The 17,142-nt window shown below is 36.7% G+C and overlaps 1 protein-coding gene across 2 annotated transcripts in view; it reads left to right on the plus strand.

The window, feature by feature from the left end:
- Positions 1-17,142, plus strand: part of ANTXR2 (ANTXR cell adhesion molecule 2) — a 155,982-nt gene that overhangs the window by 87,530 nt on the left and 51,310 nt on the right. Inside the window, exons 15-17 of one of the 2 annotated variants that reach the window (XM_035004700.1) lie at positions 5,134-5,301; positions 5,818-5,898; positions 7,460-7,521. In XM_035004700.1, the coding sequence (XP_034860591.1) occupies positions 5,134-5,301; positions 5,818-5,898; positions 7,460-7,519 (309 nt within the window). In that variant the 3' untranslated portion in view covers positions 7,520-7,521. The remainder of the gene's footprint in view (positions 1-5,133; positions 5,302-5,817; positions 5,899-7,459; positions 7,522-17,142) is intronic. The other variant, XM_035004701.1, reaches the window with a different exon arrangement.

The following is a 17,142-nucleotide window of genomic DNA, read 5'->3' on the forward strand; positions in this document are numbered from 1 at the left end:
CACATTTAAGGCATTTTTTTTTACAGCTTTTAGTTACCACTTATGAACAATCATAATTAATTTTAAATATCATTTATAGAACTTTTAGACTGGCTCAAAGTGTGGATTAAAATTGAACTTTAATATTGTATCTTAAAAGTGAAATGAGGTCTTCTTACCACCACAGAAATAGTTTTCAAAGTGATGGATTAATTAATACTAAGCACTTATTGCCGGCACTGAGCCCTTAAGCACAGCCTAGACAGGCCAGCGTCCCACCTCAAGGAACAGTTGGAGGAGTTTTCTCATTGATAGGCTGACTTTATCATTAAACACAGATCCTGGCATCTCTCCCTTATAAGTTACCCTTTAACTTTACTTCTTGATAAGAAGGACTTTTTATGTGTTCTGCAGTCATTTCACATGTCTTCTCCTGTCATATGGGCTTTGTCCTATTACTGCCAGCAAAAATCAGTGAGCTAATTAACAACCTCACAACTGTTGCAATTTTCTCTTTTTTCTACATTTCAATAAAATTCAGATTCCCAAGGAGAGTTTCCCCTTTTCAGAATAAATTTCAGTATTCTGCTCAGACCTACTTAACGTGGTTGTCATTACCAAAGTGGTTATTCAAGTCATCTGATAGTGATTCTCACTTTCTTGACCACATTAGATCTTAAAATAATGCACACTTTCCCTAAAAGCATGCCGCTTTATTGCTGAAATATCCTCTGAGACAGGTACCTCATTGCTAATAAGCCATGGAAAAGGCTGGTGCTAGAAGCTATTAAATTTGTCTTTTGGAGAAGATAGTGTATATGCGTTCTCATGTGGATGATTGAGAATATCAAACAGTCCAAGAGAACATGGCTAGGCTTAGCTCTTGTTGCTTGACACAGAACGAAGGCCATTTTCCTTCTGCTTCCCTTTGCTGTGTCATTCTAGGCTGGGAGGGGTGGGGAAAGAGTAGATTAGATAATTTTATGTATATGAAAAATAAACTTGTAAATAAAAAAGTTACATATGGACATCTAAATATGGTCTGTCCCAACTTATTTTTAATTTACTTCACCTCATTCCAAAATGTGTGTGTAAAAACTGTATGCAAGGGGAAGAAATGTTTGAAAAGCTATACTACAAAATGTTAGTAGCTTTCTCTGGAGGGAGTGATTTTCAATTTGTGCTATGTATTTTCCTATTTTTTCCTAACTCCTTTGACAATGAGCATACACTACTTTATATACAAAATATAAATTTAATTCAATTTTGAAATCTACATGTATAAAATACCACATGACAGTGAGATAAGGGTATGCTAGTAAGTGAGCCTTAAATGAATAATGTTTTTGCTGAAAACACTAGGAGTTATGACAGATTTCTGTTAGTCCAATATTCCAGTGTATCGAAGACTGAGATCTCTTTCTAAAGAAAACCATACCCATGAACCCCTGATGTGGTCCTGAGGTAAAAGGAATAATACTGGTTTATGGTCAAGAAAGCCATAGATCATGCACATTCATGAGTAACTTACATTTCAAGTTTCAAGAGTTACAATTCTTAATATGTGAAATTACATTGCCAGTCCTTTTCAGTTTAAGAAAATTTATGGAAAGGACTCATCCACTTTTAATAAATAGGGGTGCGTTTTAGCTTTGGACAATTTTAGCTATGTTGTATGTGGTATTCCATCAATGAGGTGGAATGGGGATGAGAAAAAATGAGTAAGTAAATGTGAACATTACAAAGGGGAAACAGTACTTAAATATACACAATAAAAATTGAATCGAGAATTAAGCATCAATGAGCTCTCTCAAATCTGATCTTATTTATAAACTTTAGGGAAAATAGAAAACAATCTATTTTTAAACCATGCCTATTTAAACCTGGAAAGTATTTCCCTTAAAAAATACCTTTACCTGGGAAAAATAAATAGAATTATAGAAATTATGTGCACATCTGAATTATAGAAGAAATTTTTGTAACTAAGATTATTTTAAGCCAGGGTAGGGATTTTACATAGATTTTTTTTCTTACTCCTCCTTTAAATTAAGTATTTAAATGCTATGGTAATGGCAATTTGCAGAAAGCTGGAACTGAGCTGATATTAATAACAGCTGTTAGCACAACTGATCCACAATACCTAATGACTTCAAATGTGTGTTTCTGCCAATTCAGCTTGAAACTGTTTTTTTGTTTCTTTCTCAATTCTGAAATTGCTCCTTTATGATACAACCTCCTAGTCATCCAAATATACTCTGGAAATTATGGAATTTTATTGTTTATTATGAAAGCCAAGTAGAGTTGGAAGAATTTAGCTATCAAGCTTGCCCTTGTTTTTTTTTCTCCATAGTAAAATGCCAGGTATATTAATTCTGCTAAAGCTCCCTTTAGCAATTTATTCTTGTTTTTTTTTTAAATCTTTTTTGACTATCTCAATGTGGTTAAACTAAAATATTAAAATGTATACATATAAATGTATATATATTTACAGGCATACCTTGTTTTATTGTGCTCTGCTTTATTGCGCTTCACCGATACTGTGTTTTTCACAAACTGAAGGTTTGTGGCAACTCTGCATTGAGCAAGTCTATCAGCGTCATTTTTCCAACAGCATTTGCTCACTTTGTGTCTTTGTGTCACGTCTTGGTAATTCTTGCAATATTTCAAACTTTTTCACTATTGTTGTATTTGTTATGATGGTCTGTGATCAGTGATTACCACTTGCTAAAAGCTCAGATGATGCTTAGAAATTTTTAGCAGTAAAGTATTTTTTAATTAAGGTATGTACATTGTTTTTTTAGACCTAACGCTATTGCACACTTAATAGAGTACAGTATAGTAACATTTATATGCATTGGGAAACCAAAACATTCATTTGCCTCATTTATTATGCTATTTGCTTTATTGTCGTGGTCTGGAACCAAACCCGCAGTATCTCTGAGGTATGCCTATAATTGCTTTTGAGAGTTTTAGGAAAAATCCATAAAATATTTCCTAATTTTAGACTTTGAGTGAGAATTATTTATTGTGTTGTTTGTGATGATGGTGATAAGGATGATGGACCAGCTACTTCATGAACTAACACTAAGGATTTAATTAATGAATTTCCTTTAGACCTCAGCAACTGTATTTCAGAGTCTAGGCCGTTAAGAGGTGAGTCTAGAAATACACTGAGTCAGAACTCCAGGTCAGGGGCGCCTGGGTGGCTCTGTTAGTTAAGCATCTGACTTGAGCTCAGGTCATGATCTCAGAGTCCTGGGATCGAGCCCTGTGTCAGGCTCACTGCTCAGCGAGGAGTCTGCTTCTCCCTCTGCCCTCCCTCTGCTTGTGCTCTCTTTCTCTTTCAAATAAGTAAATGAAAATCTTTAAAAAAAAGAAAGAAAGAAAGAAAAGAACTCCAGGTCAGCCACCTTCGTGTTCTTTATCTGAGAATGGTGTCAGTGATTCTTAGAGGAAGAATATGATTACCCTTACCTCTATGATGCCAACTGTGAAGGCTAGGCTGGGAGCTGTATATCTTAAATCTGTAATTTCTGAATAGATGTAACATTTATCTACTTACATTTTTATTCTGAATTACTTTTCTGAGTTATGACATTTATTTGTTTAGTTAACTGTGTATCTTTTTTTGTTTTTTCCCTTAAAATTGAGACGTCACAACTGCCAGGATATATATCCTGGTTTTAGAGTTTTTTAGCTAGTTTTTTTAACTCAGTTTAGCTATATCTAAAGATTCCATAAGTTTTAGTTTATCTAGATAAAGACACTCTGATTTGAAAGAGAAGGTCATTTCTCTGGAAAGAAAGCCAAGTAGCTAGCTCTAAAGGTTTAATGGTGTTTAAAACAATTTTAACAACCTCATAAAGAACATTCTAGTACCACTGATCACACTGAAAGATACAGATACATTTTAATGACTCAACAGGGTCCACTCGAGTTTGAAAGCCTATTCTAAAATTGTAGTAAAAAAGGTAAAAACATCTAAGTAAGCCTTATCAAAAAGCCTTGAGTAGTTCTTTCGGTGAATAGTAATCATCTCTATCCCTACCCACTAACTCAGGTCATTAAAATGCTTTTTACAAAGTATTTAATTTTTTTTTTCCTTTGTGGAAATCATTTAATTCTGGTGAGTCAGTGTATCCTGGACAGGCCTTCGTATTTCTTTGCAGAGCTTCTCTTACCTTATCTTTGTCATCTTTGTTAACGTCCTTGGCTTTTGTAGGACATCTCCACGCTCCTGGCTGGACAAAGTCTTTGTCCAGGGGTCACCTCCAATACCATGCGCATAAGGAGATAAAGCTTAGCTCAGATTTAGTTCTTAATTCCTGTTCACTGAAGAATAAAGAAAATGATAACTTGACTCTATAGTTTTTCACTGTCCAGAGTTTTCAGAGAAGGAAATACCTTAAAATTTGTGGAATTCTTCAGTGTCCCTGAATTTTTCTTCTCACAGCAGAACCTTTTCAGATTTGCCTTCCTCAATGAAAAATTGATATGTCAAATAACCATACTCAGATGAGCATCAGAACTAAAGACTGAAAGCTACTTTACAAAGTCGAGTTTTACAAAAGTAAAGAAAAATCATATATACTTATTTTACTCCCAAAGGCTAAATGTTTAAATCATACTTTTTGACTTAGGCAAACTGGATGAAAAGTTTGGAAGGAACAATTTACTCCTTTGTATAAAATACATTTGTAAAATACATGTAAAAATACATTTGTAAAATTCAAGCCTCTTTGAAACGTACTAACTTATTTCAGGTTCAAATCCCTGCCCTGTCACCTCCTAGCTGTGTGGCTTTGGACACATCACTCAACCTTTCCATGCCGCGGTTTCCTCATCTGGAAGGAAAAAACTAGGGTATCTACAGTATCTATCTCATTGAATTTTTTTGGTATGGATTAAATGCAGGTGGCACATAGTAATCGTCCCCCTCATCATCCATTCCGCCCCACTGCCATCAGTATGGGTATGTATTTAGCTAGAAGGGGAACATACCTAATTAAATCTCAGAAGAGGAGGAATTTAGAATTAGTATACTATGCATCTCTTCACTCCATGATGGCAAACCAAAGGACCATCTGCTGAATAAGAGCTTGTTCTTCTAGAACACTCGATGTCTGATACAAGTATTTTCCCTTTGTCTTAAAGGTTCGTTGGGGTGATAAGGGATCTACTGAGGAAGGTGCGAGGCTAGAGAAAGCCAAAAATGCTGTGGTGAAGATTCCTGAAGAAGTTGAGGAACCCGTCAGGCCGAGACCACCTCGGCCCAAACCCACATACCAGTCTCCTCAGACAAAGTGGTACACACCAATTAAGGTAATTGTTTCAATTTTCTGTGATTTAACTGAGAAACTGTAACTGGAGAAACGATGACTTCTTTAGCTGCCTGCAGGCGGACCACGGTGCATCCAGCAGCGCTCATTCATTAGCCATCCTAGCAACTAACTCTTTCTCCGCGGCAAGAACCTTCGTTTTTGTTCTTTATTTGTTTGCTTAATTTAGGAAAGAAATGATAGGAGGGGGGCGCCTGGGTGGCTCAGTCGTTAAGCGTCTGCCTTCGGATCAGGTCATGATCCCAAGGTCCTGGGATTGAGCCCCGCATCGGGCTCCCTGCTCCGCGGGAAGCCTGCTTCTCCCTCTCCCATCCCACCTGCTTGTGTTCCCTCTCTGGCTGTCTTTCTCTCTGTCAAATAAATAAAACCTTTAAAAAAAAAAAAAAGAAGAGAAATGATAGGAGGGAATCAGACTTCACCGTCTCCGTTTTAACTCTTTATGTAGTGGACAGAGGTCGAAAACGTTGCCTAGGAATTTACAAGTCATGTTTCCCTTTAGGGTCGTCTTGATGCGCTCTGGGCTCTGTTGCGGCGGCAGTACGACCGTGTTTCCTTGATGCGGCCTCAGGAAGGCGATGAGGTTTGTGTGGGGGGGTGTGCTGGCACAGAGCTGAGGGCCTGGATCAGCATGACGCAGGTAGTGAAATAGTCATCGACAAGAATTTTTAAAGCCCTCCCTACACTTGGGGAAGGAAGGAATTGTTGTCTTGTGCAAGATCCTATTACATGGGGCGCTTCATAAATTATCCCCTGTTGTTAGAATACATCTTCAGGCCATGGTTTAACACGAGTTCCTTCTCAAGGAATACGTACAAATTATGGTCTGTCACACGCATACTTTAATATGCACACTCACTGCTTCAGCCTTTGACTTGGACGACATCACATTCTGAGGTTTTGCCAAGTGGGAAGGACAGACTGGGGATTAGTAGTTAGAGTCTTTCTCTACCATTTACTGGCAGTGAAGCCCAGGGAACATACAGAGCCTCCGTTTCTTCAGGTATAAATATATATTTCTGTGCCTTCAACAGTTGATGCAAACTAATTTCTTAAATATATCAAAGTGTCTTTCAGTAGTCCTCCCTTATCCACAGTTTCAGTTACCCATAGTCAGCCGTGGCCCAGAAGCAGATAACCCTCCTCTGACACGTGTGCATAAGGTCAGTAGTAGCCTAATGCTACGTCACAATGCCTACGTCATTCATCTCACTTCCTCTCATCACACAGACATTTTATCATCTTACATCATCACAAGAAGGGTAGGTATAGAACAATAGTATTTTGAGAGAGAGACCACATTTATATAACTTTTATTACAGTATATCAGTGTAATTTTTCTATTTTATTATTAGGCATTTTTGCTAATCTCTCTCACTGCACTTAATTTATAAAGTAAACTTTATCATAGGTATGTATGTATAGGGAAAAACACAGTATATATAGGTTTCGGTACTGTCTGTGGTTTCACGCATCCATTGGGGGTCTTGGAACGTATCACCTGTGGATAAGGGGGGACTATAATGCATTATAGAAATCTGCGATGGTGAGACACACACACACGCTCATTAAAAAAAAATACACACACACACACGTATATATGTATACATTTTCCCTACTGAGGAAGCCTATTTGATGTCTTTTGTTTATGGGAATTTGGCTAGAATTCCTCTGGTGTTAATGATTTCTTTAATATGTTAGCACTGTTTTCTATAGTATCAATGTAAGAAAAATTGTTGAAAACATTTCCATTTGTAACAATGGACAGGTTTGGTTCAGACACAACACTGTTAGTAATAATAACAGGATCATTTCATTGTGTGTCAACATAATCATCATCCTGATCACCAAATCTGAAGTGAGTCAACTTTATTCACTTCAACTTCAGAGGACTTTAGGTTCATTCAGGTTTAATAGGCTATTTTTTTCAGGATGAAATGATCAATGAAATGAGTATTTTACAGTGCCAAACTAAGTTATGTTCAGTGTTATATATTCATATATATAAAACAAAAACATCTAAATCTTTAAATTTTTACTTCTCTGAAATGAGGGTCATTTTCAAAACATCTGAGTTCAGCCATTTAGGAAATCCAGTTTGAGAATTCTCCCAACAGATCATTTATCTTTTGCTTGGACGATAGGTAGAGATAACCAGATGGTGTATGAAGGAGCCTCTTTCATTACCAGACCACTCTGGTTAATAGTAAGTTCTTATGTTTATTGAAATTTGTGCCTCTGTTTAAATTCATTATCTGAAGTTCTGCTTCTGGACCAACATATAGCAACTCTCTTTACTCTTTAATATGCGAGGCTTTCATTTTATGTGTTTTAAAATTGTTTTTGTGCATCATCTTCGTTTTCTCTCCCCCAGATTCAACATTAGTTCATTTGTTCAATAATTTTCACCTTTAAAAATGTTGAGTTTTGGGCGCCTGGGTGGCTCAGTTGGTTAAGCGACTGCCTTCGGCTCAGGTCATGATCCTGGAGTCCCTGGATCGAGTCCCGCATCAGGCTCCCTGTTCGGCGGGGAGTCTGCTTCTCCCTCTGACCCTCCCCCCTCTCATGTGCTCTCTCATTCTCTCTCTCTCAAATAAATAAATAAAATCTTTAAAAAAAAAAAATGTTGAGTTTTGTGCCAGCACTAAAGATGTATTAGCTGGCAAAGGCAGACAGTGGTTCTAGCACTCTTGCCAATACAGTATATATTCTTTTAACTCTCATTTAAAATTTAGTTTTGTCTTTCATCATTCCTACTAATTCTGATTTAATTCAGTAATTTTTGGATTATAAATGTACACAAGTAATGACATCAGGTAATACTGAAGGGTAAGTGCAAACTGTAGTCTTTGCCCTTAAGAAACCTAAAACTTGCCTGGGAAACAAGACATACAGGAAAGTAATATTTATTCCAGAAGGTGATCTGAGCCATAATATAAGTAGGCATCGAGTACTCTTGAGTGCACAGAAGACGAGAGGTTAACTCTCTCTGGAGGAACTTGGAAATGCTTCTTCAAAAATATAGGCCTTCTATCTTTAAATATGAGTAGAATTTCAACAGGTGGAGTTAGGTGGACTGAACTTTTCCATGGATGAAGCATCAAGAGCAAAGTCTCTGAGGCAGCCAAGAATACAATTATTTGTGGATTGCTAGATAATCTAGGGGTTGGGATTGAAACCAGAATGATAGGTTGGTAATAGAAAAGAAGAAATCTTTAAGATTGGATAAATTGATATATTTGGTTTTTTAAATGATAAATTACACTCATTCATTCATTCAACAAATATTTATCTAGTGCCTACATGTACCAAGCACTTCGTTAGATACTAAATAAATTTAATATTTTTTAAAAATTATAGTGCTAGAAGGGTGCCTGGATGGGTCAGTCCATTAAGCCTCAGGCTCTTGGTCTCAGGTCTTGATCTCAGGGTCATGAGTTTCAAGCCCTGTGTTGGGCTCCATGCTAAAGCCTACTTAAAAAAAGAACAAGAAAAAGAAAAAAATTAGTGTTAGAATACTGTACATGTCCTAGCAGGTTAAATCATTATTTGTTTTTCCATGGTTTAAGAGTAATCTTTTCATTATTTTGACCATGATTTCTTTTGTTCTGGTAATTTGGCCATTCTTTTGTCTATTATAGCCCCAAAGACTTTTATTCTAACTCTTAAGTTCAAATTGTTTCAAAATTCAGAATTTTTCACATTTTAGGAATCTGATACAGTCCATACTTCATATATTTATGTAATGCAGCACCTTCTGATTACATTATTTAGACATTTTGCTACAGAAATATTAGTAACTGCAAGTAGACATAGACTATTAATAGTCTCAAGTTCAAATCAGGGTTTGCTTCCAAATAAATTTTGGTGACAAACTCAGCAGAAAACTTAAGGGTTTTCAAAGATTTTTTATTTCAAAGGTGTACATAAAAGATAGTAGATCTTTACTGCGTGTGATTAAGTCTCCAGTTTTTCCACCATAAACCTATGTATACTCCATCAAATATATATTATGATTGTATGTGTATCTGACACAGTATGACTTCGTCTTTTTTTCATAATGCTTTTTTCTTGTATAGCTTTACTGCTTCCAGCATTTTGTCACCTACAAGTTTTTGTTACTTATTTCAAACCACTGTTAAAGCCTCAATGTGGCACTCCATGAAAGTTTTCCCCACAGGCTGATAATCCAGTTAATTGACATTAGTATGGTAAAGCTAGGAACCCACCCAATAGTACAATCTTAGTTTGCCATCTTTTTTTTTTAATGATTTTTTTTGGTGGGGGAGGGGCATATGGAGAGGGAGAGGATCTTAAGCAGGGTCCATGCCCAGCACAGAGCCCAGAGAGTAGGTTTAATCTCACAGCCCTGAGATCATGACCTGAGCTGAAATCAAGAGTTGGATGCTTAACCGACTGAGCCACCCAGGCACCCCTCAATTTACTATCGTATTCAAAAGGATATTTAATGAATTTTGTTAAATTATTTGCTGAATTTATGGTATAATGCATAGTATATTTCCTCATCTAACCAAACCAATGATGCAGAATTATTTAATCATGGAAATTAGGTAAGCTTGGCATGATTTGCCCTTTTGTTTCTGTTTCTTGCTAGTGAAACTTTATAATATTTATTATTTTTTAGACTGGGGATTGATGTCAAGTCTATTATAGTTATCAGCATATAACCTTTGTCCTTTAGACAATTTGGGAACTCTTTGCCTTCCCTTCTTTTTATTCCCCATCTCCCATTTTCCATGTTTCGCAAAGATTATTAAGAATATCTGCGTTTCTGTCGACTTCACAGCATCAACCAGGTATTCTTTATTTGATATAATTAATTCCAATATAAACTTAACATAACTATACCTGTATTTTTTCAGAGATTATAGAATTACACAGCAAAAAACATTCCAATATGTTAGCAGAGTTACCATTCTGTACATTTTTCGGACAACTGAATGTTGCAAGGATGTTTTGTCCTTTGTGGATCTTAAAGGAGTAATAGCCATTCTCTTTCTTAAAAAAACAAGGCAAAACAAACTTGGTGCTGCTTGAGAGACAATAAAACAATTGTTTTCAGGTTGTGGCTGATGGTTCCAAAATAACAGAACCAGCGCCTAGTCAACAGCATGTTTTCTACCTAGGAAAATAATCTTGCCATTTACTTATAAACTGTTTACTGCAGATTCTGCCTCTTGAGGGTTTAGTTTAATAAACAAATCAGCGTACACAGAACTAAACCGGGAGTCAAGCACATTTCCTCTGCAAGTCCCGTCACGCTGAATTTCAAGCCAAATGCTCTCCTTTTATGGCTCAGAGGCCGCACCGGGCTCATTTGCAGAATAATTCACCGCTCAATCGAAGTCCTTGATCGGGTAATTGAAGTTCAGGCACAGAGTATCAAAGCGGCGCGAGAAATCCCCGGCTCGGTCCCGGCCCCGCTCCCCTGTGCGCGCCGCCAGCTCCTGTGGAGGGGGCGCGGTCCGCGCGCTGCGCACAGACCCGGCCCAGGCTTTGATTGTGGCTGCAAGTCCTCCGAGTCATGAATGTTTCAGCGCGCGGCGCGCGAGGTGAGGGCCGCGCGTCCAGGTGTAAGCCAGCAGGTTGTCGCCGACATCTGTTCGCAGCAGCGGCAGCCGCCTCCCCGGCCCGCCGCGAGCGGCCGGATTGTCAGCGGAGGTAGTTGAGAGCGGCAGAACCAGTTTGGTCTCCCACTCGCTGCCTGGAGGCCTGAAACACCAAAGGCAGGGGTGCGAGTGGACACAGCTGCGCTCCCAAACTTGCCTTAGGCACAAATAAAGAGATCTAATGCAGTCTGACTCCGTTGCGGTGGGGAGACTAGGACAGAAAGCCACTTCAGAGACAACTTAACGCTGCCACATCTGCCGCCAAGTTTCCAGGGAGTGACGGGGGACAGCAGGTACAGATTGAAGTCTCCACGTAAACAACCTCCATTAAGCCACGGACGCTTTTGAAGGGCCTCCATCAAACATGCTGGAGTCCGCAGCAGGAGTTTGTTTGGTTTTCAAAGCAGTGTTTTGTTTTTGCAATAACAAGGTAATTTATAAATCATGCATTACCATGCGTGCTCCTTTTTTATTTGAAAAGTGAGAGTTGGAGAAGCAGAAAAGGCAAAGAAAGAAGAAAGCGCAACACTAGTTTGGAGTCGTTCCACGAACCAGTTAAATCTCCGAGGAGCTTCTTGGCTGTGTGATCGAGGTTATGTTAACCTTCAGGCCGCAATCCCTCATTCACCAGTAAACCCACGTAAATTTATACCCTGCAAGAGAAGAATCCTAGTAATGGTGACACCCGTGAAGCGCATCCACTGTTTGTTTGGAAACTTGTATCATGGGGCTACTTACTTCATGGAGGTGAAAGGAAATTATTTTCCAGATGGATGTAAATTTTTAGTAAAACGAAACTGAGAAAATTCCATTAGCTTTAATTTTCTATTTATAAAGGCAGTATGCCTAGAGTTGGATATTAAACATGAAATTTTAAGTCGAAAATCAGAATTGCATGTTCAGGGAAGCATTTTTTCTTTTTGAGGCGTCTTCCCACTCTGTCACCTAGATTCAGCTGGAAAGAAATTCCAGAATGCGTATACTTTTCAGTGGGAATATTGCAAAAGCTCATGATTGGGCACACACTCATATGACATAATGAGAATTGGTTTAAATATTAGTGTGACAAATAAAGCTCCAGGGTATGGTAATATAATAGTCTGTGGTAATATAAACTGTTATTATTATTAAAATTTAGGCTCCCTCCCCCGAGGGAACACTTGCAAGGTTACTGGGAGGTGAAGGAAAGGTGCTAACTCAAAGGTATCCTTTGGAGTGGGAGTAGCCAGGGAACAGCGGCCTGGGGACAGATGCTAGAGTGTGGCCAAGTTTTCATCAGTCAGCGGTGAAATAAGCGACAGAAGTGCATAGTGAGTTTCCAATTAAGCTAAATTTATTATGTTGAGAGGACTTTTATTAATTGTGCAGATATAATTTTCAGGTTTTAAAATGATTGATGGTAGCTGCTTTAAAAAAGGGGAAGTCCATTTTGACAGAACCTAATGTCCGTCCTCTGATTTTTAAAAAATCTACAGGAAAAAAAAAAATCTGAGAACATAGATAGCACAGGTTTATTTAAAAGACTCCAGAGAAACCTGATGACCTCAATGGCAAATGATTAAGGCTGCGACCTCTTGTTTATGTCTGTAGTTCTAGCTTATGCTCACTTCCCTGCCTGTCCTGCGGCTGAATTCTCATGTTCAAAACACACTGACCTCCCTGTCTTCCCAGGCAGCTTCTTCGATGACCCTAACCCTCCCCAGGATCACTGTGAGGTCCAGCGTGCTTACAAATCACCCAGTACTTGGTGCTATTAAACCACTTCATCTTCAGACTGAATTGCATTTTGGTAGCAGAGATCGAGTGCCACCCTGCCTTTAAGTTCCCCACCACATTTGCAGAATGTAAACCGCTTGTGGCGTTTCTGAACAGATTAAAACCTTCACTCGAATGATTTGATACTTGTTTTCAGTGCTTGGAATTATGCTGCTAATGGCTGCATTTTTACACTTAGTTTTTAGTTTCCTTCTTAATATTTTGTGTCCTACAGCTGGACTTGGCAATGGATTTTTTAGGAGCTGTAAGGAAACCCTTTAATTTAGCCTGAGTCATTGAGGCCTTGTGTACACAAAATGCTCCTGGTACTTTCAGACCTTTTCCTTTTTTGAATTCTTAATTGAAAGAATAGAGAAAAATGTCAAGATCTTTTTTAAAACTCAAGCGATCGCTTACCTTTTATTTTTGTAAGGTCTGAAATTTTATATGATCGTTGGAACTAATTATGATTGACCTGACTGGGAAAACTACCATCAGATTTTTCTACCCTTTGTGTTATCACTAGTAATCTTTCATTCTGATTATCTCTTGTCTTTCTATTTTGGGGCATCCTTAAAATACCTGAAATATCCTGTTTAAATTAGTAGAAGTAATAGCTTTGGTTTATATAAATTTGAAAGATAAATTTTTACTAGAATAACACATGAACATGCCATTATTACTACAATCCCACTGAGTATGTGTATATATGTATATGTGTATGTTTACTATAAATATATCTGTGTATATACCTGTAGAACATTTTCTCAGTGTGTATGTTATCAACTAATGCCTGTTTCAGTGGGAAATAATAATTTCGTGAAATAGAATACTTCTTTTCATACTATTTCTTAGGTTAATTATGGATGGCGAAAGTGTTGGCTCAGTTTGGTTCCCTAAAGTGAAATATAGAATATGTGAAATGTAATAATTTAAATTACCTAAGTAGTATAAGTGGAATCTGGATACTTAAATGGCTTCTTAACCCCCCAAGCCAGGCAGAATTTGCATTTAGTGGTCTCATACATATTTTATGTATTAACTTATAAATAGTTTAGATTTTCTTCGTTAGATTTCTTGGTTAAAATTGATCAACAGCTTTTGACAGTCAAGAGACAAAAATTTTTATATTAGTGTAAATACTGTCTTCACAAATTAATGTGCTGATTTTAGAAATAAACTTTTTTTTTCATCATCAGTGAGCTTTACTACTACTGTTTAGCTACACTAAAATAATACTTCAAAAAATATCATGACTTATTACTGGTTGTTCAGGGCTAACTACATTACTTTCTTAGCCTTAATATACAACATTGCTGTAGAACATCTTGAGGACATCAATTAAATCATCTAACTGGGAGTAGAAATGTCAGCACAGATATAATTTTTGACTTTTTTTAATCCATTTTAAGTACCTTATGTATAGCTTTTTTACAGAGAATTAAATATATTTAAGTAAATCACTTTATAATTTCTAATAATTTACAAAATTATAATCAGTTTTCAATTTAGAGCTCAAAGGACCCAGTCGAAGGGGGAAAAATGCATTAAATTTTGTAGACAGTTTATTATTTTAACAAAGTACATTACGATGGTGCCTTCATGTCTACCAGACCCCCATTTATAAGTTTAGTTTAAGGAAAGCTTCATAACTCAGTTAAGGAAACTGGCTTGAGTAGGAAGATTTTATTGTTCCCTTATTCTTCAAAATGAATTTATATTAACACATTATATAAATATATACTTTAAGGAGAAATAAATGGTTTTTTTTTTGCTAAATATCTTTCATTTTTATTTCTAAGTAAAATAAAATACTAGGATTTTTGTAATACACACTTTTAATCTCTAAGACCTTTTTAAAATTGCTTCACATAATCTTTATATTTTCCATTAATTCTGCACTGAATCAAATTGCAACCTCTAACACTTGAGAAATTTGAAACTGATATAACTTTGAGGTATAGAATAAAAATGATTTACTATTCAAACTTTGCGAGAAATTGTGTTTGAGAATACCAGTAGACATTCACTTGTTTATCATTATATGACTAGATTAAAAATTAGCTCTTATTTCAAAGGGTTATGAGGAATTTCCTGGGTTTTTTTCTTTTTTCTTTCTTTAAAATTAATGAAGTTGGGATAGTTTTTACAAACTTGTTCCCATTTCAAAACCATTTTACTCTCTGATATACCTCATATCTCTCTCCTTAGAGAGCTCTTTTCACTTTAAAAATGCGGAAAAAAAGATGTATCTGATTTCTTAAACTTTAGATTCCTATAATGTTTCTTAGCAAGCAGGTTAGTATACTGAAAATAATTTGTATTATAACTATATTTTAGAATCTTCTCCACTACTAAGCACATTTTTTGTTTTGGATCAAAATTAGAGATTTCGAACCATTTTTTTCTTAAACCAAGCACTGTTTCCTGCTTACAGTAAATTCTTCTATTAGAGCCATTTCCTGACACTAATGGTATCTTAACAAAGAGTTTATTATGAATTCAGTAAATTTTATTCAAATAGCATTAAGATCTATCCTAATGAGAATGGGCTATACACACAAAGGATTATATGGTTATGCAATTATCCACACTGTTATCATATCATATCATATATCATATCAAATCATATCTTACTTGCCTAACAAAGTAAATCTGTAAAACGTATTTCAATAAAGAATTCAAATAGTACATTTACATATCTAGTGTGCAGATAAAAGCTCTATCTAGAGTTAAGAGTGTTTACTCTCTGATTTCTTTCTCTACATCATTCATTTCTCTCTCTTCCCCTAACTTTGGCTGATTCCTAAGGTTTAACGGTTGGTCTCCTGTTATTCTCACAACTCACTCTTCTCTAGAGAGCACATGGACTCGCACTGCTTTGCTATCATCATTAACTGCATTTTTAGACAATTCCCTCATCTCTCCTAAATTCTATTTGCATATCTCTGAGAACCTTCTTAGATGTCCTGTTGTCACCAGATCTCTATGTATGGCTTTCAAACTGTAGTTACTATATAGCTTTTCTGTCTCTTATTCTCTCTGCTCTTCACCTGATGTATCCAAGTTGATGCCCAGCTGACTTCATGGTTCCCACAACTCAATGAGTAGGGTCGAGACTTTAGCTTTCTAATTCTGTGTATGAAATCTTATGCCAACAAATCATAATATTTCACTATGATGCAAAAAATAAGCTATTGAGGAATATATGCATTAGACTAGTGATTCTTAAGAGATGCATCACTTTGACTTTGTACACTTTAAAAGTTTTTGTTATCATGACTTATGATTTTAGGTTCATGATTCTTTCCCTGAGACTAAGCTACTAAGAAAATCAAGACATCAGAGCAGTTCTGAAATTTGATAAATATGAATTATTTCTTATAAAGATATGGCTGAGGATGCTGATACATAAAAATGTTATTTACATGGAGCTGAGATTTATCATTTTGAATGATAATTAACTTAATTTATAATTAAATCTATTAAACATTTTCTGAGTTATAAAAGTATGACACCATTTTCTTTTACGTGGAATTTTGAACAGATAAAGGCTTATCATTTTTATTAATTCTCCTTATCAAGATACGTTTATTATTTTATTGTTTTCAGTTGCATTGTTCTCATCTTTTTTTCTTTTTCTTTTTTTTTTTTTAAAGATTTTATTTATTTATTTGACAGAGAGAGAGAGAGTGAGAGCAGGAACACAAGCAGGGGGAGTGGGAGAGCGAGAAGCAGGCTTCCTGCCGAGCAGGGAGCCCGATGTGGGACTCAATCCCAGGACCCTGGGATCATGACCTGAGCCAAAGGCAGACGCTTAACGACTGAGCCACCCAGGCGCCCTCTCATCTTTTTGTCTAAATCAGATTTAGTCTGCTTCATATTTGACCCAAGAAGAGTTTTCAGTGATTGGAGTTCTTGTGAGATCTGTATTTGTCCCAGTGAAATCATACATTAATGTCAGTCTCTTCCATAATCATCTCCGTGCAGGGCTGTATATGGCTTCTGCTAGCTCTGAGTGCCTTGTTGGTCCAGTTTATAGAAATGCTGGCTCTTTTCTGCAGAGAGGAGAGGGCTGATGATTGAATTCAATTCATACTCTCCAGAAGAGGTGTGACGGCTCTATCTGTCCTCTGAATCCAGATTTATGAACTAGTCCTATGCTCTTAACTAGATTAGTTCCTTTTCCATTAACTGCTTAAAGTAGGGCAGCTGTCTGAGCTGTTGGTTGTAAATTTGCTAATGTCTACTTCGTTAATCTCAGATACAAAAGGCAACAGATAACAGGAACAAAGTTTTAGGACCTTGGGTTTTCACAGCCTGAAATGAGCATGGAATAGTCCCAGGAATGAGAAATTGAAGAGATAGGAGGAACTGTTACATCGAGGAAAAGGGGATGACTTCTGTCATTAATCTTAATTAATTGTCAAGAGTTTTAAATC

The sequence above is a fragment of the Mirounga leonina genome, unplaced genomic scaffold (genome assembly GCF_011800145.1).
Source record: "Mirounga leonina isolate KUSES-001 unplaced genomic scaffold, KU_Mleo_1.0 Mir_129, whole genome shotgun sequence".
Taxonomy (NCBI): Eukaryota; Metazoa; Chordata; class Mammalia; order Carnivora; family Phocidae; genus Mirounga; species Mirounga leonina.